Source organism: Chinchilla lanigera, unplaced genomic scaffold (assembly GCF_000276665.1).
Source record: "Chinchilla lanigera isolate Chin_1 unplaced genomic scaffold, ChiLan1.0 scaffold00087, whole genome shotgun sequence".
Classification (NCBI taxonomy): domain Eukaryota; kingdom Metazoa; phylum Chordata; class Mammalia; order Rodentia; family Chinchillidae; genus Chinchilla; species Chinchilla lanigera.
The window spans coordinates 5,357,622-5,381,365 of NW_004955488.1; the positions used below are offsets into that span (position 1 = coordinate 5,357,622).

General features: G+C 40.6%; 1 protein-coding gene across 4 annotated transcripts in view; it reads right to left on the reverse strand.

The window, feature by feature from the left end:
* Positions 1-23,744, reverse strand: part of Col9a1 (collagen, type IX, alpha 1) — an 88,046-nt gene that overhangs the window by 60,727 nt on the left and 3,575 nt on the right. Inside the window, exons 5-10 of one of the 4 annotated variants that reach the window (XM_005404470.2) lie at positions 18,809-19,205; positions 7,626-7,709; positions 6,892-6,927; positions 5,772-5,846; positions 5,530-5,565; positions 5,347-5,409 (exon numbers count right to left, since the gene is read on the reverse strand). In XM_005404470.2, coding sequence (XP_005404527.2) covers positions 5,347-5,409; positions 5,530-5,565; positions 5,772-5,846; positions 6,892-6,927; positions 7,626-7,709; positions 18,809-19,205 — 691 coding nt within the window. Of the gene's footprint in view, positions 1-5,346; positions 5,410-5,529; positions 5,566-5,771; positions 5,850-6,891; positions 6,928-6,993; positions 7,195-7,625; positions 7,710-18,808; positions 19,206-23,744 lie in introns of those variants that run through there. The other 3 variants (XM_005404469.2, XM_013504449.1, XM_013504448.1) reach the window with 3 other exon arrangements.

Genomic DNA, 23,744 nt, shown 5'->3' on the forward strand with positions numbered 1-23,744 from the left:
ATATATAGGTCATATATATATATATATATGTTTTATGAAACCTTTCTATTATTAACATTTTTAAAAAGACCCAAGTCATACTGAGGGAGCAATCTATTAAAAAATATGAAAGTACTACTTTAAAATGGGCCATCAATTCATATTTAGAGCCAAGCATGATGGCTCACATCTATGACGCCAGAACTCTGGGCAGCTGAGGCAGGAGGATTGCAAGTTCAAGCCCAGCTGGGGCAACTTGTGAGTTAAAAAGATCCTGTCTCAAAACAAAGTCAAATTTAGTCAGTCATAGTGTGCATAACAATCAATAAAATACATCCATGTAATTCATATACAATAAGCTCATTGTCTATTATTTTTATATTTCTCTAAATCAATTTCCCTAACTATTCCAAAGTGCAACTCAAAAACAATCAGCTGGGGTACACTCCAGTAATCCCAGTACTTGGGAGGCTGAGGCAGGATGATCATGGGTTAGAAGGCAGCCTAGGCTCCATAGCAGGACACTATTTCAATAAATAAATAAATAAATCACAAAAAATGAGAGCAAAAGAGAGAGTGAGAGAGATTATTATTCTCCCTCAATCAAAATATTGATTACTGGAAATTGACCAAGGAATAAAAATATAAACACAAACAAAAAAATAATTTTTGCCAGACATGGTGGCACATGCCTGTAATCCCAGTGTTCAGGAGGCTGAAGCAGGAGGATCACTGTGAGTTCAAGACCAGCCTGGGCTAAAAAGTGAGTTCAAGTCCAGCCTGAACTGCATAGTGAGACCCTGTCTCTCAAAAAAAAAAAAAAAAAAAGAATTTTTGCAGATTGTTTTTGATTTCCAATTGTCCTAGCCTACTTACAACACTGTAATCTGGGAATAAGGCCAAAGATCATTAGTTGCTGAGCATCAGTGGTAATAGAATGTTTGCTCTTGTACTTCACAAAGAGACCACACATCCCAGAGCATTCTCTGGAAGAACAGATGGCCCCTAAATTTTAGAAACCTCCAGGCACATTTAACCAAGGATCCTCTAGTTTCCCCTTAGTGCATATACAAATCCTAGTCAATTTTCCCAGTGTAATCAACTAACCTTCTTTAACCAGTGACTAGAATGACTGGTAATGTGAAAGCATACTAACTGCCATAGTAATGAAACAGAACCCAGGAAATTGGTGGCGATCAGGAGACCATTTCCTAGTCACTTCATGCTTAAAATATCCTCCACAGGACCTGAGAAATGTTGTCTGTCAGAAACTCTTTGAATTCAATGGTAAATGAATTCTGGTGACTGAGGTGAAGTCTGTTATGAAACAACTCAACAGGAATATGTGACCTCTAGGACGACAAAGACTCTATGGCCCTCGGGGTTCAGGCATAGTGCTCTGGCATGTGATACCCTGAATGTGCAATTACAGACTCAAATTAATGTAGGTCGGCCTTTTCGGTGAGGGTATGTTGCACTTGTCCTTCAGTATCATCTTTTGGGGGGGCTCAAACCTTGACTCTACCACTTCATTGCTGTACAACTCTGGGCAGGCTGCTTATTGTATAGTATTCTAAATCCTGCGCTTCCTTCAGAAAGGGATCTTAAACAAACTCACAGCACTCCAGCTACTAAGCACAGCACTGTCTCTTGACCTCTGCACACTGGTCATTCGCACAAACACTGACCCTTCAGGATAATTTCTGGACCTCGCTATCCTGGTCTTGGCTATCTTCCAGGGGTAAAGTGTGTGTATGTACATTCAGAGCTATGTAGCCTCTTGCCTGTAAATGGTAGCATGGTTTAACCATAATTTCTATACCTAATTCTAATTCCTCTTCTACCTGTCTCTTATGGCTCCAACAAGAGAGTATAAAATACTATTTACAGATCTCTCCATGCATGTCACAATAAATAGCACCTGTAAGAAAATCTCTATTGATATTGTTGATGATAATAACACAGCTTTTCCTTGGGTGCAGGGTTATTAGCAAGCTCTGACGTCTCTAATTTTCTACAAAGATAAGAAGCAAACTTAAAAGAGAAAGAAAAAGAGACATTTGAAACATGTATTTACACCACACACACACACACACATACACACATACATACACACACACATGCACATTTTCCAAGTCCAACTTGCAATAAAACTAAATTTTGTTTCAAAGAAATTACGGAGGAAATGATCACCCATGGCCAAGAGAATTGCCTTCGTATGCATGTTCATGTGCTCTGTTCTACGTGGGACAAGATTAAAGCTGGCTCCTGAATTTTCTTGTGGCTTTTATCAGGAATACCAGTCATCAGTAGTGGTTTTCCTTCACATTGTAGCCTCTTTTATAGCGTAGCCACTTTGACTGTTTTACTTTTTCTGCCGAAAATCCCCACAACATAGGAAATAAACTTTGAACAGTGCTCATTTCAGATTCCCCCAAATATCACCCAATTTACAATACATTAACATTATCAGAAAACAAGCTTTGCAATGAACCAAAGAGTAGCAGACAGAGAGACTGGGGGTTTAAGGTCTACAGGTTAACTTTCAAGAAGGGAATTTGGAAGTTTTCCTACTTGCTAGCTCACTACAGCCAAATGCAGCAATTGGACTATTACTACTGCATTGTTCTCAAGCTGTGCATTCTCAATTTAGAGTGAAGAACAGTATCAAATCAACCACAGAATGAAGTAAGAAACTTTTTGGTTCCAGAATTCCTATGTGGCTCCAAGTTAAAAGTTATAGAATATGAAACATATCAATATTTATTAAAAATCATTAAATATCAATTATAAATCATTTTAATCCATATTATTGCACTTGATTGGTAACTTAGGTATTAACAACTCACAGTCACTTTTCTCTGTAGTCTAATTCTTATACTTACCTATTTAGTAAGAATCACCTCTGTACCTAAACAAGGTGCGTCTAGAGCATCTTAAAAATCAAGAAATATGGATGCTTTGTTTTCTTAGCTACTGAATAACTACTCTAGGTCCAGGAAAAACCACTTGTCCTTCCGTTTCTTTATGTGTGGAAAGTAGTATTAAACTAACCTACTTTCTAGGTTATTGTAAGGCTAAAGGGAACAGTAAATATGACAATAAGGAGGGAAAAGCTATGAACAAATGCAAGTAGTATAGCTAATTTCCCCCTACATCTAAGAAATACCTGAAATTCTGGGACATATATACATTTTCTCCTTTTTCTTTCCTTCCTTTTCTTTCTGTTTTTCTATTGATATCTTCTTCTGTTCTAGGAGACTGACACAATGTCCTCATCAACTTCTCCCTGAGGAACTTTCAGGGTAAAGCTGAGGGATCTAAGAAATCTTATTCTTCTACAACTTTCAATATTTGAAATGTGCTTCCCCGCCCCCTCTAGGACTGCAAAGATAAACAGTAACAAAAAACACCTGGTGATTGTTTTGACATTGTACTTCTGTGAAGTTCAAGGCACTTTCATTTATCAAAATTTCAGTTAAAGTGGGGAAACTATAAACAAAACCAAGCATTGCTTTTATGATGCTATGATAGGCAACAAAGAGTGTTTCAAGCAAAAATACCACTAAACTGAGGGATAGATTAAGTCCAGCCCTCTAGCTGAAATTATATTCCAGCTCAATAGCAAAAAAAAAAGCCTTGAGATGACCAGTTTATGTTTCAACTACCAAAAGTTGTAAAAATTTAACTAGAAATTTTCTTTTCATGTAAAACGAAAGGCTGGTAATGCATATGCCTGTAACACCCACTGCTCAGGAGGCTGAGACAGGAGGATTTCAACTTTCCAAAACAGCCTAGGCAACTCAGCAAGACTCCTGCCTCAAAACACAACTTTATAAAAAGTGTGAGGATGTAGCTCAGAGGTAGAGCACTTGCCTAGTATGTGTGAGGCCCGGAGTGCAATTCCCGTGTTCTACAAAAAATTTTATATGACTGGCTGCACTTCAAAGGAAATATAGAAATAAATTCAACTCGTATTAGGCTACTAATTTATTTAGTGGCCTCGTATTCATCCAACATTTTTATAATATAGCAATCTCAAGTAATTCAGTTTCAAAGAGCTTGACCACCAAGTTACAAAATTCCAGTTTGCACTGTCCAGATATTAGTCTAATGCTCAGTTTGCATTCTCCAAATTTTAGTCCCTGGGTGCCTCCGGCACCGACACTTCCACATACAGAAAATTCAAACTGCAAGGTTTGAAACGGAAAGCAAAGCCTGTATCCTAAGGAGCTAAATGATACGGAAAGATTCCCCTGCGGTGGTAATCCTGACGGAGACAGCGTGTCTTAGAAACAGGTAAAATCCCGCTGTATTATTTCTTTCCAACCAAAGAGACTATTTTGGACCCCCGGTCAAAACTTCTTAGAAATTATAATCTTAAAGTCTGGGGTGCCTTCTTTCATTTAGGAAACCCTGTAGATCTTGGAAAACACATGAAGTGGTACCGAACGGGCAAGGTAACCAGAGGGGGGTGGTTTTCTGAGAGCAGATGCTACTTCCGACCTCACCAGGACAAGCCCAGTGGAAGGGATGGAGCTCGAGCGTCCTGAGGTCGCCATGTCCTTGACCACACAGCTCAGCATCTGGGCTTCCGGGCAATGCAGGCACAGGTGGGTGCCTTGGAGGGAGGTCTCTGGTTCTCAGTCTTCAAGCAACCCTGAGCCAGCTCATTTCCCTCAATAAAGCCAGCCACGAAGAAGGGAAAACTAGCTTTGGCTTTCCTAGCTGTGGGGGTTCCCCTCCCTCGCCCTGCCCTTCCGCACCTCACAGCACCTTCACTCCCTTCAAGCACACTTCCTTTCCTCTATTCCCTGGGACTGAAGATTCCTCGGCCCCCGCGTCCGCCTGCAGGTGCTCAGATAACGTCAGGTAACGTCAGGTAACGTCAGGTAACGTCAGGTAACGTCAGGTAACGTCAGGGAGGTCCAGAGCTAAAACTGCCCAGCCGTGCGCCCTAGTGGCGGAATCCACAGCCTCAGTCCGCAGCCAGCCCTCACCCGCTCCTTCCTCACAGCGATGCGGTGGGGAGGAGAGCCAGGGCAGGACCGGCCGGAGCCTGTCCGGGGTGGTTCCTGTCCTTTCCCTTCCCCTTCCCCTTCCCCGTCCCCTTTTCTCTCCTCCCCTCCCCCACTCCAATCTCCTCTGACAGCTGCTCAAGTTAGGGACTCGCTCACAACCAGGCTCTGGGCCACAGATGTTCTCTCCCCTGCCCTCCCGCTGCCCCCTCCTCTGCTTCCCTTCCTCTCTACCCCTCTCCTCTTCTCTCTTCCAATGCTTTTCCCAGCAAACCACACACACACACACACACACACACACACACACACACACACACTACTCACACACACACTCACACACAATACTCACGTCGGCGCCCGGAGTGCCGGGCTTGCCTGGAGCTCCTGGCTTTCCGGGTTCACCGGGAGGACCCTGAGCAGGACGGGACGAGGCAGGGAGAGAAAAGGGTACAAAGTTGAGACTCTGGAGACGCACCTGGCCGGAAAACTTATCTACAGGAAGGAAGTGGCGCCTTCGCGTGGAAGCACTTACCGGGGGACCTGGGGGACCTTTGGGACCTCGGTCGCCCTGAAGGACAGAAGGAAGGAAAAGCGGGAACAGCCGTGAGCTGGAGAAGCTGGGGTCCCAGGCGTGATCCCCACGACTGTCTCTTGGGGAGAACCCCCAGGTCTCCGCCCCAGGTCCCACCTCGTGTCCCCGCAGGGCCCGACCTCCAGGGGAGCGGGCAGGGGGGAAGGGCAAGGCTGGGGGTGGGTAGGACAGATGGGACTCACGTCGATGCCGTCGATGCCCGGAACTCCAGGGGGCCCGGGGGGCCCGGGGGGACCCCGCTCTCCCGGAGGGCCTCTCTGCTAAAACAGCACACCGGGGTCAGGAGGGCGGGCCTCCGGGGAGGCTGGGTATTCGTAGCCCAGGCTCACAGAAGTGCAGCCTCCCAAAGGGCCAGGCCCTCCTCTGCGCAGACCGGGCTGGAGCAGGTCAGCCTCCTGCCCCAGGGGAGAGGAGTGTGCAGCAGAGAGGCCCCAGGCGCCTTCTCCCAAAGGGATTCGGAAGGAAAAGCGGTGGGGGGAGCAGTGGAGACGTCGATGCAATCAGTCATTGCGAGTTAGTATTTAGTGAGGACGCCCGCTCCAGCCCAGGACGCCGGGGCTGTGAAAGGAACTCTTTCTTTGCCAGTGGGGTGTGGGGAGTCCTTGTGCAAAAGAGCTGGGAGGAACAGAACAGGCCTTGAACCCAGCACTGAGTGGGCCTCCTTTCGGAGCTACCTGCTGTGCCAGCCCGAGCTCGAGGTCTTGCATCTCTTTGCGCCTCACTGCAAAAGGGCAACCCTCGGGAATGACCCCTTTCACCGCCTGCAAACCGTGAGGTTTGAGGGCCCTAGAGGGATGCTGGCACCTGAAGTCTTCCGCGCAAGCTGCTTTGGGGAATGTGAGTTGGTTTGGGTCCCCCTCCCCCGAATTTAAAGAGAGGAAAAAGAAAGCTCCTGTTATCCAGGCAAACTTTGTTTTTCTAAACTCCAGGAACACGCAGGTTACAAAGAGGTCTTTGTCGGTGAAACCTCACACCCCTGCCCGCGGGAGGGACAGCCGAGTCTCAGGGACGCTGCTGAATTTCGACCGGACCAGGGACGCAGGTTGCACTGGGTTCCAACCTCGGAGCCTCCAGCCCTGCAGGCTGGGTTCAGGGGCGCGCTTCACTGTGACCAGGAGGGGGACGCTGAAGCTGAGCCCTGCCTCCAGCCTTCGGGGCCTGGGCCTTCAGCTCTGCGCCCTGAAGAGGTCCCTGGGCCGGCTCAACCGTCCTGCAGAGGATGCCCAGCACCTGCTCCCTGGCACCTCAGGCCTTTGCTGTCGGGCGTGGGGAAAATGCAAACACGTCCTGCCCCCAGCTCACCTCCTCGTCGTCATCGTCCTCGGTACTCCTGCTGGGCTGTAGGAGAAAGGACGGAGGGGGGAGGGGAGTGAGCAGGTGCCCCCACCCCGCCGCAGGACTTACTTGCGCCGCGCCCAGGCAGAGCACACACAGCAGGAGGCGCAGCCCCAGGGCCCCGCAGTCCCTCGCGGTCCAGGCCATGCCCGCCGCCCTCCGCCAGCCCCGGCCTGGCTCTGATGCCTGCTGCCCCTCGGGCTTCGCGATCCTCCACGCGCCCCCAAAAGGTGCCCCCAGGAGTCTGGTTGCAAAGGTGCCCGGGCCGGGACACGTAAGTCCCTTCTGTTTATGAATGGCCCTAGGGAGGGTCCTGGGGATTGGAGGAGAGCTGGGGGCCGGGAGGAGGATAGAATGACAACTGTCCCTCTTAACCCTTTCCCCGCCGCCTCCCGGCCGACCCGGGCCAGGGCTCGGCTTGGCCCACCCACCTGTTGCAGTGTGAGGAGGCCCCTTCCTGCCTGGGCCCGCTCCCCTGTGGACCGGTAGGGCCCCAGGATTTCTGGGGGGAGATTTAAGAGCGGGAATGGGCAGCCCCAAAGAGAAGCAGACACCCGCCTGCGGGGAGGTGGTCTCCACCCGCCGGGCTTCAAGCAGGACCTGTGCTTTCTTCACACCTGCTGGGTCTGGAGTGAAAGCAGACTCCTGAGAGAAAGCAAGCGGGGGACAGGGGCGCGTGAGCAGGCGGCCAAGGGACTCACTGGTATTCTGGCTGGCAGCTCATGGCACGTTTCTCTCGTGGGTCTCAGAGGGTCACAATGGATCAGCATCCACTGAAGTTCAAACTGAAAGGAAGAAGACACTGTAAAGTTGTCTTGGAAGACAGGCGATTATTTAACAGAGGTGAGTTTCTAAGTGTGGTTGAATCCTTAACTTACTGGAATCTAATTTAAATTTGCTGGGCGCAATGGAAAGGACTTTTCCTTGAATACAGATTTTCTAGTGGAGATGGGCTAGAATCACTGGAAGAAGATGTCTTTTGCTCTGAGTTACTCCAGAGTAGCTCTGGCCAGAAAACAGATGCTATAATGACTTCCCATCTCTGCTGTGATCACCTCCTCGAGAAGGAGATCCTATATCATGAGATTTGGGGACAACACAGGACTGATGCTATCACAGGGCAGCATGTCTCAGATGCTGCCCTAGGAACCAGACGTCCTGAAGGCCACAGGACACATAAGCCTTAAGACTTTAGCTGGGAGATTAGAGACAGAGGCAGCAAAAGAGATGACAAATAGGAGAACAAGTAAAAGAAACCGTACTTCTGGGAAAAAATCTACATACTAGAGACAAACATTCCCCATGGAGCAGCCACAGCTTAAAATAGAAAGAGCAAGTGGTAAATCTAGGAATTGGAGATGAAAGATTAAAAATATTTACATTTCATGTAATGTTATTCATTGGTTGAAGATGGTTAAACTCCTGGACCTTGAAATCCAAATGCACCCTGACAAGTCTTACATTTTCAGCAGATATTAAGGGGAAGACCTCTATAACAGAAAAGTTGCCCAGTCCAAATCTGAAGAGTTTCAAGCAGCAAGACCAAAAAAAAAAAAGTCAAATCCCCAAAATGCTTGGAGCCACACTTCTGTCTGGTCTAACTGACAGTGCTCCTTGCTGGACATTTCTAATCAGATCCATAACTCTTGGCCAGAAGATATTACTGGCATTATGTGAATGTTTCATTAAGAATACAGGTGTAAAATCTAAGCACCCTTTCTTTTCTTTCATTAAATAATGCTTCCATTCCTTCCTACCTGCTCAGTAGATTCTAGGTCAGCTAAATCTAGAAAGAAGCAAGATATGTTTTCCCACTGCTATAGAAACATTCAGCATTGAGATTGCTGGAGGGAAGATTGAAACTGGAGATGAGGCATAATGAACTTTTTTCCTTCAACCCATAAAGGTAGGGAAGGTTGAGAAAAAGGAAAATTTCTGCATTACAAACAGGTAGAAGGGGCTGGGGATTTAGCTCAGTGGCACAAGCGCCTGCCTGGCAAGTGCAAGGTCCTGAGTTCGATTCCAGGTACCAAAACTAAATAAATTAAATTAAATTTTAAAAAAACAGGTAGAGAGCCCCCAACTCCCCTGGAACTCTCCTGCTCCACTAGTACTATTTTCTCAATCCCACTATGCCCTTTTGCCTGAAAATACGATCATTTGCAAAACTGGGTCAAGTGAGGTGAAAAAAAAGTGAGCAGCTAAATCAAGACACATTTTAAGATGAAAATGATCCATAAGTTGTATGGGAATTATTCTGACCTGTGTATTCATGGTGTGAATGATGTAAAAGTAGGATGCAAAATAAAACAAAATAAATAAAACAAAAGTAGTAGGCAGAACCCTGCTTTCTAAACACAAGCTCTTACAATTAAGGAAATCACTTTAGTCGAACAACTTATTTTTATAGGAGTAGTCTTACTTGAGAAGAATTTTATTTGTTCTTTTTTTTTCTAAATAGCAGTGAAAATCTTATAAGGAAGATGAACAATAGAATAGAACCAACTTTTTCCTTAATGACTGTTAAATATCTGGCATTTGAAGTCATTCAAATGGGGTAAAGTGGAGCAGACAGGTTAATTCATTCACCACCATCCACACAGCTAGTAAATCTCAGAGATGGCTTTCCAAATTCTCCTGACACTAAAATGGAGGATTTTTTTCTGCTACTCCAGTTGACCTCTCTGAATGATATATTCTGTTACCACAATGAATCATGTCTTTAAAGTAGTTAAATAAGGTATTTGGTGATGGAACATTAACATTAAAGATGAATGGAAAAGCCAGACAGGGTGCCACATGCCTATAATCCCAGCACTCCGGAGGCTGAGGCAGGAGAATCACAGCAAGCTCAAGGCCAGCCCAGGCTACATAGTGAGTTCAAGGCCAGCCTGAACTACACGGTAAGATCCTGTCTCAAAAAAGAAAAAAGGATGAATGGAAAAGAAGAGAGAACTAGAAATGAAACTGTACAAGTTTGTTTCCACCATCTGCTAGAAAACTTCAGAACTACACTAAGAAACTTTCATAAGAATTTGAAGCCTTCCCCATTTTATGTGCCTGTTATAGAAATATATCCAGAAGCAAAATTACTAGTGTTCTCTAAAAGTTGACAGCTGGATGTAGTTACATATCCATGTGTGTAACCAAATATCACATAGAAAAGAGAATTATAGTTCTTTTTCCTCAGTGACTAGATAAGAATTTTGCCAGAATAAGAAAAGATGTTATTCCTCCTTCTCAGTCCTCAAAGTAAAAGGCCACTCCCAATTTTTATTCACTAGGTCCTTTGTGAATTGGTAAATCAAAGTAGGCATGTGTTGTATGTGTGTGATATTTTGATTCTGAAAATGATTCAGACCTTAATCACCCTGAGAGACATTAATTATATGGTTAAGTAGGAAACCTATGTCCTTTGCTTAGACAGTTCGTTAAGTGTACTTACTGCAAATGTGAAGTGATTCTCAAAAATGTAATTCTGTCTAGATAAAATGGTCCACCTGCTTAAATATGCAAATGTAATTGTGGCAGGAAATAATGGGGAATGTAATGTAATTCATCTGTGAACACAGGCTGGGTTGTTCAAAGTGCCACATAGATCAAGGGTTTCTGAACACATCTGCGCATCCGCATAAACACCACCTACACACTAATAATCATCTATTCGACAACCATTTTTTGGCGTGCAGTGTGAATTCCAATTTGCATGCTATTTTGAAGGAGGACTAGCACAGTGCTTTGACAAAAGTCACTTTCATTATACAAATAAAATGCTGATCTCCACACGTTTCTCATTTTCATACCTGGACGCGTTCTTCTCTTTGAACACTCACTGACAGAATATATGTGACAAATATTTTAATTTAGTATTTCAGTCAACATTTTTGAAAGCCTCAAGCAAGCCAAGCTGTAAGGAAACATTCTAGGAAAACTGAAGATATTCGCCTTCCCACAATTAGTTTACAAATTGTAAGATGAGAAAAATACAAGTAGAGAAGGGAAATGTTTTTAGGACTACTAAGCAGAACATAAAATACCCTAGAAAATATCTTCCTCAACACAAGATGCTTTTCCATTGTCTCAAGGAAAACTGAATGGTGTGAATGTAAAGTGCTTTATATTTGTCCAGATTTGGCATTACCCAGCGCCTTTCTATAGGACACTAAGATTCTTCATTTCCAAGGCTAAAATTATGCCCATCTGACACCACATTTAAGCAAGGACTACTCTACCCATCACTCTACTCTTTTAATGAAACTAGTGATTTCTACTTATTTTGCTACTTTGTTAAGAAAAATTAATGAAGTATTTAAGGTCCTCTTAAGAATTAATCAAAAACCAACTGCAAGCAATTATTTTTCTCCTCCCAAGAGAATATTTTAATGACAAACTGTGAAACTTGGCATACGGCTTAAATTTTTCCTAACTGAATTACGATTAAATTTTGTAAGTACAAAACACCTAATAATTAGTTCTGCTGAGAAAAATTTCTTAACAGAACCTAGGCTTACTTAAACTGTTGTGTACATGGTAGAAATAAAGATTTAAATAAATACTGGACTTGAAATCTCAGATCTCATCTCCTGCCTTTCAGTTTATGAACGTTATGGTTTGTGTCTGCATGTCCCCCCAAAGCCTCATCCAGTCATGGGGTGGACTTTTAGAATTTATGATTGATCTACGATCTAATGCTGGGATTGTAGGTGTGAGTGCTACACCTGCCCTGGGGCGATAGTTTGCATATATAAGGAAGAGAAAGAGGAGGCCCCTCGGCCATTCATCCTTTTGCTCTTGTTGCTTTTGCTGTGCTCCACCACCATGAGTGGTTGCCCACTGCTATGTGCCACTCTGCCTTGGAGCCAGCCAAGTGTGGACTGAAACCTCCACAAACTGTGAGCTAAATAAAACTTTCCTTCCTTAATTTTGGGAGTCAGGTATTTTGTCTCAGCAATGAAAGAAAAGTAACCAGGACAATGAAAATGAAGAAACATTGGTTTCTATCATTATAAAGGACTTCCTTTAAGTAACCTTCCTAGTGAAGGAGTGGGAGGCATTGCACTGCTCCCCAATTAGAAATTTCTCCAACTCTAAACCATGCAGTTACAGACATAGTGCCAGGAATGAATTAAGTATGAGTAGGCAGCACAATTCACTCCTGGACTGTACCAGAGGCTGAGGTGGAAAGATGAAAAGGAAAGCAGTAGACTTAGAGTTAGCAAGAACATAGTCATTTACTTGTTCAACATACCTCTACACAGCACATTCATGTGCTCTGGGATAAACAATATGGAAGACACAAATAAGCCAAATGTATGAAGCTCTTGATGATAAATAATGTATAAGTAGATATGGCAGGAATAGTTCCCAGGCTAAAGTCCCCCATGAAGAGAATATGCAACATGTAAGAGGAGCCCTCAGAGCGATTAAGATTTTCATAAGCTGAAATGTAGGCGATGACGTTAGGATCCCACAGACAGGGAGAAGCACAAGTGCAAGGGTGGGAGTGTTATGGAGAGGAGAGACCAGGTTAGGTGGGCCAAAGTAGACAGCAGATTTTTTTTCACCTTGAATTCCAAGATAAGATATTTGACTAACAGTGGGTTTGTGATTGTTGCTTCATAGGCAAAGATTGTCCATCAAGGGTTAGGGATGGGCAAAGAGGAGCTTATTTAGAAGAACATTTCAAGAAGGTTCACTTGATCATAAACACGTGAACCTTTGAGACACAGGAGGCTGCTGTAGAAAAGTATAAAGAAGACGTAAACTCTAGATTATGATGAAGCATCCTGGGTTTCCCACCAACTAGGGGAAAAAATATCTTCTCCTCATTCCACATCCCCCTTCAGCCCCTATCAGTATTCTGCTTCCCCTTTAACAAAACTCAAAATCATCTATATTCATTGTCCCCAGTTCCTCTCCTTCTCATTTTCTCTTTTCCACTCCTAGCATTCCAACAGATCTTTGTCAGTGATTTCTAAATCCAATGGTCAGATCTCACTGCTCATCTTTTTTTCACCTATCTACAGTATTTGAGTCAGTTTCTTATTCCATCCTCCCTGAAACCCTGTTTTCCCTAGACTTTAAGGGTGCCACAATCTCTAATTTTTTTCTTACATCACAGCCTCCTCCTTCTTAACCTTTTTTGATATGCCTTCCTCATCTTAGAAACTTCTGTATGTTGGTTATTTGATGCCCCAGTCTCAAGACTTCTGTACTGTACTCACATCTTAATGATCTCATGGCTTTAAATACCATAGTTCTATGGAAACTCCTTGCCAGGGCCTACTTCCAAGCAGCATTTCTCTTGTACTCCAGAAGCACACATCTAACTACCTACACGGTGTCTTCCTTGGATGCCTAATAATGACCAGACTCCTGGTCACTCTTACATATGGCAAACCAACTTTGCATATTCTCTTAGACACCTGCTCTTCTCAGAGTCTCTGTGTCTGTAAAAGGCAACTTTATACTCCAGCTACACACACTAAAATTATTGGTGTCATCCTGTTTCATTTTTTCCTTCTCTCATACCCCAAATCCTGTTTCCTTTATCTTTAAACTATCAGGATCTGACCACTTTGCACCCATTCCACCACTACCACCCATTTCAAAGCAAGAGCATCCCTCCCTGAATTATCACAATACCTCTTAAAGTCTCTCTTTCTTCTAAATGCCTCTGTCCCTTCCCCCTCACCACTGTACAGAGTCCAAATAGGAGCCAAAGAGATCATTTCAGAAGATGAGAACATGGTTACAATGTTTACAGAAAACCATCTGACAGCTGCCCATCCCACACAGCACAGAAGACAAAACCCTAACATTTTGCCACCCCACCTCTATGATGTTACCTCTGAGCACCTGACCTTGTGCTGCAGGTGGTCCCCACACAACAGACAATGCCAATCCTTTTTCTCCCATTGTTCGCTCTTCCTGGAGTCTCTCTCTCCCAGGCATCCATGGGATAGTTCGCTCAACTAACTCAGGTTTCTTCTACAATGTTTTCTTCTCAGTGAAGCCCTATTATAGGCACACCAATTTCCGGCTTTGCTGTCCTCCATAAGATTTATGATTACCTGGCATATGGTGCATTTATTCCATTATTCATTATGTCTGTCTTCTCTCCCCATAATGCAAGCTCCATTGGAGGATTAACTTCTGTCTTTCTCCTTCACCTAAAATAATGCCTGCAACTTAGCAGATATTTAATGAAGAATTGTTAACTATTAATGAAGAAATACATAGAGATGAAGAAATACATAGAGATGAGTAAACTTAGAGGTTTTGATTCAAAGAACTCAATTCCTTCTAGCTCTGAAAGCTCCTGGTTCTATTGACACTGCATTGTAACCAAAGAAAGTAACCACTGTTATAGAGATTTAACATAAACAGGATTTCTTTATGATGTTGGCCCATATACTTTTTTATCAAAACAGGAAAAGTAATAGCAGTGATTTTTTTAACAGTATGGGTATGGCTGAGACCAATAAAAAAAACTTTGTATTTTCAATTTTTGATTAAAAGCAAGTTTGACTATCATTTAATTTTTATTCACTTAAATCAAGGTGCCATAAAAAATATTTTACATGGCTATACATGGGTAAGATTACTATTTCTTTTCATTAACCTAATACTTCCAAGTAAAAAAGTATACTTTTAAAAACAACTCAATATGCAGACTTATATTAGATATTATTCACAGTAGATAGTATGCATTCCTCAAATCATTAAAAGCATAAATTTCCCAGAGTATTTCTCAAAACCCACAAATAATATTAGTCACAACCTCAGAGTTTATTTTCTCATGTTATCATGTGTGGAACTTTCATTGTTTTTACCTTTTGAGATTAATATTAAATTCTGTAGAGGAGAGAAAAGGACTTTTCCTTGAACAGTTTTACCAGCTCTTACATTTTCTCTGAATCTAATGAAAATAAACAGAACAACACACCTGAGATATACTTTTAAAAGCATTAAATCCATCATGTTCTATGTTGATTCATTTGAACTATGCACAGGTGAAAAGAAAAATGGCTTGGATCATATATTTGTAAAGCCACGTAAACTTTTATCCTCCTTCAAACAAGCCCAAATTCCCAATGTAAATCCCACAAAGGGGAGAAAAGCTAACTTTGTTTTCTAATAGAGCTGTACCCAATAGCTCTCCTAGGCAATCATGCTGGCAACAAACAATAAAGAACCTGTCATAAAATAACATGTTTTTATGGTATGCTGCCAGGAAACCCAGCTTTGCAGGGGGATAAATGACACTACCTTAAATTACGGGCACAAAAGAGAATAGGAAATAAGGGATTTATTGCTTTAAAATCAAAACTAACAAACTTACAGCACTACATTGGGAAAAATATATAAAAGGCTTTGAGCCCACTAAATAACCATGAATGATGAGAAGGTGTGTGAGCTGTATATCATATGAGACCTGCTGTGACAAGCCTTATGAAAATGTCTTGAAATTGGCTTCCTTTTCTAATTTAGAGGAAAGAAAGGGACAAAAGATAGGATGAGGAAGGGAAAGCATAAGTAAGTACAATATAAGTGAGTCTTTTAGCATTAGTAACTCATCAAATGTTTTCAATTGCATTTTTTATTATGCAATCATTAGGCTACCTTCAACATCTGATAATACCTGTGAAGAGGACAATTGTGAAGAGGGTGAACTGGTACAGCTCTACCTCGCAGAGTATGTGTTTGTCACCACCCCCATTGCCCTCCAAGACCCCGAAAGCACAGGCAGTTTTTGTTGATTTTCAGTATTACCAGCAACTTTGAATTTTAGACAAACTGATAAGAAGTCCAAGAAGATAGGTCATAAAGTCAAAACAAAAGCCTAGGGACACTTCATCACCATTTGGTCTTCATCTGTGGACTTCTCCTTGACCACTTTTTGGTTTTTAAAATGTGGAGACCAATGGGAGAAGACTGAAAACCCTGCGAAGGGGAAAATTGATATGTATAAGAATTTCCAAACCAGAGTCCATCTGCCTGGAATACCGGACCTTATCTTCTCCTGGGTAGCTCTTATTCAGCCCCAAGATTCCTCACACATCATCTCCTTTAGGGACCATTGTTGACCTGCACACTCATATAGCCCTAGCCTCACATGATGCAGGAGGATTTCAGTGTGCTCCCATAGTGCATTTCACTATTGTGTTTCTCCTCATGTTATGTTCTGATTGTTTATTTACCTCAGGGCTTCATCCTCTAGACTACGGAAGACAGAATCTGCAATGCATTTGACTTTGTACACCCAGCATATAGGCACGCAATGAAAGTTTAAATTAAGAAACAAATAGGGTTGATGCCTAAGGATATATTTTTTATTGTACCGTATTCTCTTTTTTTGAACTTTACTTTGTTTGTCCACAAAGTGAACTCTGAAACATCTATGCAAATGACAAATGCCTTCCAAAATAAGAATGATGACACACTCTAAAAGGAAAGCTACATGGTTTCAGGTATTTATCTTTTGCCAAAAGAAAGGCTAGTTGATATAAAATAAAATGAGGTTGATTAAATATTTTAGGCCTAAAACTCTTTCCTACAGGAGAGTGGGCCTACTTCAAGTAGCTTCTTTAGCTGAGAAATGGACATAACCCTACCAGAACATGCTAGCTTGCAAAATTCTGCAAAGATCAAGTAGTATGAATTGCAAGCATTTTGAAGACTTCAGGTTGATATATTAGGCATATTGAATTGATATTTTAAAAGCCCAAATGAGCTTCTCTTACATAATTTTCTTCTTTGTCTTATCAGGGTGAAGGTTGAGAGATACATTTTAGTGGGAAGTTTAACATTGTCACTTCCAGCCTTTTAGTAGAGGTATGCGGCGGGGGGCTATAATCTTGATCTAGTGTAGTTATCATTTTCACTATCACCACCATCATCCACAATAGAATTTTAATTGGGCTCTAGGCTCAGGTATCTTTTGTGTTTCCTGGTGAAAAAGACTATTCTGAAGGAAGAAATTGATATATGCCCATGTTAAATACCTTTAATACTGACTACAGTACACCAATTTAGATAAGCTCTTTGGTGGACCAGATACATGGGTAAAGCCTGTCAGGTTTTTAACAGCACTCTTTCCCATGACAATCTGTACTGTGATGTGATACTAGACATTTTAGAAAACCCACAGTCAGCTATGACATCCTTGGCAAAACTATGATATAATGATATAATATTGAGACTTTAGTTTACTCTTCTAGCAATTAAGCAACTTAGTAGCAACTTAGCACCCCAAATTCAGAACTATAAAGAGATAAAATGTTTTTAAGGCCAATGAATTGATAAATACAAATTTTAAGTGCTCGATTTGTAGTCATCACAGTGAGGAGGTAATCAAAAGGCCCTTCCCACAGTGAGTACCCACGGTCGGGAAACAACACAGATATGACAGGAGTCCAGTGTTGCCTGAAAACCTGTCCAGCATCACTGCAGAGATCTTGCCGCACAAAATCTCAAGATGGCGCAACAGTAGTCCCATTGGCTTGCTAGCCCAGCCTCTCGAGGTGTGATAAGTCATTAAGTGAAGAAATACTCCCTGAAGAGTGTGCAAGCCAGGACAGTAATGCGGCAGTAACAAGCTGTTTTCTGTCCATCAGAGAATACAGAAATTTCACACTACCTTTCACACTAATCACAATTCTTCCCTCGAAAACAAGTTATTGGATCAATTCCATTACTGAGATCCCTGATACCTTTTTTTGAGAAGTACATGGAAACAATTCAAAATCATTGTGCCATCTTTGCCACCCTCCATGATATTTACATGCATTTTGTGACTGGAATTTAACAACCTAGTACCACTGAATATGAGAGAGAGAGAGAGAGAGAAGGAGGAAACCATGGTTATTATACTGAGCTCTAAATTATTTAATTTCCTCAAAAAAACTTGCCCTCTAAGAATATATTTTTTAAATTCCTGTCATAGTATTATAAAATATTTGCTCACAGGATTAAGCGAAAGTATAACAATTCCAAATGATAGAACTATAAGATAATAGTTGTCACAACTGTTATGTCATTACATAATCCCTCGCCTTTGAATTCATGGATCTCTACAATAAAATCATGAACAGGACTTTGAAATCCTTTATTTCTACCATATATCATGCAAAACTTGCTTCCAAATAAATGTTATACGGTTTATGTGAATTTCATTCTTTCTGCTCTGACACCATATGACTTTCTAACCTCATCTCCAACAGCCCTGCAGCTAGTGTTCCTCCCCCTACGTGCACACTGTCATGGACATTCATCATCTAATTACCTGGTCTCCATACTTTTGAATGTGGTATATTTATCCCCTTCATGTTTTTTCCCTTAGCTGGAATGCACTTTCTTCTCCTTTTGCTAATTTAAATCCTTCCATTTCAAAATTCATTGATTTCAAGAATCATGGAATTCTTGACTAAGTGAATTCAAAATTTATATTAACCTTACTTAGCATATTCTCATTAGCTACATAAGAGATGGATGGATGAATGGATGGGTAGATAGATAGATAGATAGATAGATAGATAGATAGATAGATAGATAGATTGGTATCACTAATATGAGTTTCTTTCTAAGTTGCTTCTTAAGAATTCTGGGTGCTCCAGATGGGTGTGTAACACCTGTGAGTAGACTTTCAACTTCTTGAGACCTAATTGCTTAACTGCTGCTGATTCTCCATTCCGTTTGACACATGCTGCGCTCAAAATAGGCACCAAAGGCTTTCTAAATGTGTGTTTGAGTAAATTTTTTTAAAAATGAATAAACATTTGTTGTCTGAGCTTCAGCTGATTATCAAAGATGTTTGAAATACTAGTTTTAGCAATCTGATACGGTGTTCCTCTCCCATCCTGTGTGATGTTTTTATACTTACTGGAACAGAAACTTGAGGATTCTCTGCAAGCTTTCCCAGTACAGCAAAGCCATTCACGTCAATGGGGCCTCTTGGCTTTATAGGTAAGGACTCAATCCTGTTGCAGTCCACGAAAAGAGTGGCCCTGCTGCTTTCCACGCTGATCATGAGCTTATGCCACTGGGCATCAAACAAGGAAGGCAAATTCGAAAAGGCTGCAGTTTGGAGATTCCCATCCAGTCCCTTGTAGGAAAATGCAACCGACTTTGTCTGGCCGTTAATCTTCACGCCAACTTGCTCCTTCCCCAGGGAATTCTGAATCTGCCAAATGCTCCAGTTCTTTTCAAGTGTACTTCCAGTCATCCGAAAAGTAGTTAAAAAGGAATATTCTTCAGGCAGTCCACTGGGATATAAATGCCTGCATAAAATTTTAAAATAGTAAATATAAATCTTGTTTTCTGAACTGCGTATTTACCATTTCCTGCTTATTTACCACTTTCCTACTTGTGCTATTTTAGAGTCTAGACATATAGAAAGGCTGCAGTGTGGAAAATGCAGAATTTGTTCTTTCATGACTGTTCACAGAACTTCAATCATTCGTGTACATTAATCCTCCATATGAAAACATACATTTTTTAAATCCTTCCCTCAGAGCTAAGAAAGGTTCCCAATGCCACAAAATTCCAACAATATCGCTATTTATGCTATCCAAAGAGCTACTACTCTTTCAGCAATTCTATCTCAGCCAAAAAACACATTCTTACAAAGTTCTTGGCAACATGTCTTTCATGAGAGAGAGGAGATTATTTAGAATCCTAATATCCATCACTGATTTATGAAACCTTTTCATTAAAGTGGCTTTTAATTTTTTAATGTCTCTGTGATGCATTATTTGTTATTTTTATAATTATTTGCATATTTTCCTCCACAGATATATTTGAGACCCACATAAGCATTTTGAGAATCACTAACTACAGAATCAGATTTTGTAGATTCATGCAAATTGTATTTAGAAGCTTTCACACACACTGAGGAAGTCTGTCTTTCCAGGGCGTTCAAAGTCTCATGTTTGAATAGCATCTGGTTGCTCACAGTGGATGTGTGACAAGTGAAAGGTGACAATTCTGACTTCATTACTCCAACCCAATTGTTTCTCAGTCTACTACCTATGCTATCATTGCTGCTTCCTTAGTGCATTAAACTAGCAACACAAAAGCGGCAGTGTGCCTAAGGTATCTCCAAGCTCTATGGAGACCATAATCTGGAAATCACTACCAGGATCTTTTGCTGAAGCCAAGCCACCAGGAGCTAAAGAATAATTCTTAACAGTCAGGGAACATTAAATGTAAATATCCTCTTCCAAGGACTTAATGCTTTCTACCTTCCTCTTCTAAGCATAGAAAAAAAAATCTAAGCAAAGAAGAAACACCAGGAAAACTAAATGCCAATGAATTTTGTTCACAACATTATCAAGTCTAACATTTTTGTATATAATTATGAGCCAGAACAGAGTTCCAAATAATCTTCGTTTGGGCCAAACTCTTGTTATGTAGCCCCCTTCTATTGAAAAACAAAAAGGAGAAAAAGCAGGAAGAAATATCTCGATGGATGTTGATTTCATTTTTTACAAACTAAAATACTAACAAATGCATGTACTTATTATATTAGCATATATGTCATTGCCAGTTACATGAAAATATATTGCTAGGTTTAGTGATTTCTATACTAGAAAATTCTTCATTCCAATAATGTTTAGCAATCCATAAAACTACTCAGCTTGCTAAGATTGTCTATTTTTACCCTGACTTTAACTGTACAACTTTATCATATTACTATCATAGCATAAAAAACTTTTAGCTTCTTTTTCTGAAAATTTTTTTATAAACCTTTAATAAAGTATTCTATCTCAAAAATATCATTGTTTTGCCCAAGTTAAAAATGCAAAACTTTTCAACTGGCTACCCTTATTATCCATGGCCTCCTTTTAGGTGACTAGTTGTATTGTGGTTATGGATAAGCTATTGTATTTATATGCATTTCTGTATGATCACTGGTGATGTACATTATTATTCTTACTGCAAAATTTTTAGTTCATTAAACATCTCATATTTGTCAGGAGTACAGGAGATTTTAACATATACATTTTAAAGTATTCAGTTCGGAGCTAAAGAAGAACAAAATTATACAAAAGTATTTTACATTATTTTTTCACAATGGAGCTAACTACTACTTCAATCCAGATCTTTGCTTGTAGCATATTTCCTGTTTGTCAATTGGTTTTTCCATATTTCCTTTGACTTTATATCTTTCATAATTATACTAACTCCAAACTAACCTCTTGAAAAGAAACTAAGGTTCACTAATGACAACATAATGTATTGATTATTATTTAGTTACAAAACCTTGTAGAAATTTGGACATTTAATTTATCTAACCTTAATAACTTTGGAGCTGGGAGATAAGTTTGTAAAGTTTTCTCAATATGTAATTTGCCAGGTATCCATTTATAAAGGCATTCTTTGATCATTCAAATTAATGATCAGGATTCACTAGACCCTTAAGGAGTTTACTTTCTATTTTCGTCCAAAGTAGTTATTGTTGAGGTGTGAGGTATTTATAAAAGGAAGACAATTTTTTTCTTGTAGTATTGGGAATCCAACCTATAGATTCATATTACCTAAGTATTTATCAATGGATGTATAGCGGGAAAACCTAGAATTGAAACTTCTTATTTTGTTTTGATTCAAGAAGCCACAAGCACATGGTCAGGTGACTCTTACACAAAGAAATGATGAGGTTAACTGAGGGATCTCTCCCAATTTGTGCTTCATTCAATCTTTCCTACTCAGTGAATGAGGAGATTGCGTTGAAAGTTTCCAACCATCTCTGACTTAGGGCATGTAACCTTAAAACTAAAAAAAGAAAGATGGAGAGATGTAGTCAGAATTGCTAAATTAATACCTCATTTACAAATATGTTATTAGACCAACAGTTTTTGTAGGTTTCCTTCTATGCATATAAAGACAATATGCATGTGTATAAAAATATAATTGAGGCTATCACACTAAATATTTTCCAAATCAGTACAGTATGTCAGTTTAATAAGATGAGAAAATTCATTTTACTGTTCACACTAGTAAAATGTACATGTAATTTTTATATACCTAAAATCATTTAAAAGTCTCACAAATCTAATTTATAGAACAGTTATCCTATTGTCTTTCCTGAACACCGCAGATTCTGCTCTTAAAACTATGCCATGCACACAGATAAGTAAGCCTAACAACATACATAATTTAAGAGATATGTCTGTAAATGATTTATTTCACTATGTTAAAATCTGCATGGAGTACTTGAAGTGGAGAAACATAAGGGTCTAAATAAAAGATTCAGAAGTCTTTGGACCTTGAAAGATTTGTTTATGACCTTAACCCAAAGAAAGCTAAGACTGTTTTAATGTAAACATAACATGTTTATAAGTAGAAGTTAAGAATACAAAACTACAGAGTTAGACTAAAGAACATTTTACTCAGCAAAAAGATAAATGTCTAACCCAGGCATGTGGCACATGCCTGTAATCTCACCACTTAGGAGGCTGAGACAGGAGGATTGCTGTGAGTTCAAGGCCACCCTGGGCTACATAGTGAGATCAAGACCAGTCTCAGCTACATAGTGAGACCCTGACTCAAAAAAACAAAAAAACAAAACAAAACAAAACAAAAAGAGGATAAATACCTATTAATTTTTAAAAATGATTGAGAATATTAATAAGGAGAAACTATTACTCCATCACATTGGTTTCTTATGCCATATAATTTTTTTCTTCCCACAAAGATCTTCCTAATGGTTTGTTTTCACTGTCTCTGAACCTATCTTCTCAAGCACAGAAGGTCCCTTTAAACCAAGAGTATCTTTTCTCTGAGATCAACTGCAACCTTTATCACACTTGTCACCCAGCTTCTGAATGAGTAGGGTGGGAGAGGCTTAAAAAGAAAGGATTCACCAAAGAGGAAATATTAATTGGCATATATTATCCTGCCCTTCTAGTACTCTCCACCACAAAGAGTAGTACTCACCTACCACCTCTGTGGGCCAGCCTCTGTCCAAGAACTTTTCATTCATTCATTCATTTAGGGTTTTTTTTTTCAGTCTTTGCTATTAGTCCAGGCTGGCCTCAAACTCACAGCAATCCTCCTGCCTCAGCCTCCAGAATGCTGGGGTTACAGGCATGTACCAGCACTTACTAACATTTGCTCCAGGCAGCAATCTCATACCATGGTTCTGGTATGATTACCCCTAATGATTATCCCTAATTATTATCTAATGATTATCCCTAATTTTACACCAAAACAACTACAACTTAAATAACTTCTCCCCAAATAGATTTTACTACATTTTTTTGGAATGCCATATACCTCAGGCCTCTTGTCTTACCCCAATTCTCTTTCTTAGTCCTTTTCCTACTTCCTTCTTCTAATTTCTTTTTTCTTCATTTTTAAATAAGTCTTACTGGTAAATCAAGAGTTTTTTAGTCTTTATGGAGCAAGAAGTGAAAGATGTAGGAAATACGAGACAATGATTGCAGCCTGTTTATTATTTAGGGGTGGCTGTAGGCATTAGAGGAAGATGATGATGATGATAAAGATGATTAGGAGATACAGAGACTGCACAACCTCAAGTTTACCAGTTTCTGAATTTAGAGTTCATGATAGTCTATAATATGCCCCAAATCACAGAAGAGAAAATTAGATCAGCAATTTGAGTTCTTATGTCATGCATTATTTTATGAAAGAAAGGAAAAACAAGATTTTGAAATTTACTTAAGAACACCACTGGCACTTCTGTACCCGAAAATAATGTATAAGCAAAACCAAAGGCTGGGGCTGGGGATTTAGCTCAGCAGCAAAAGCGCCTGCCTGGCAAGCGCAAGGTCGTGAGTTCGGTTCCCGGTACCGGA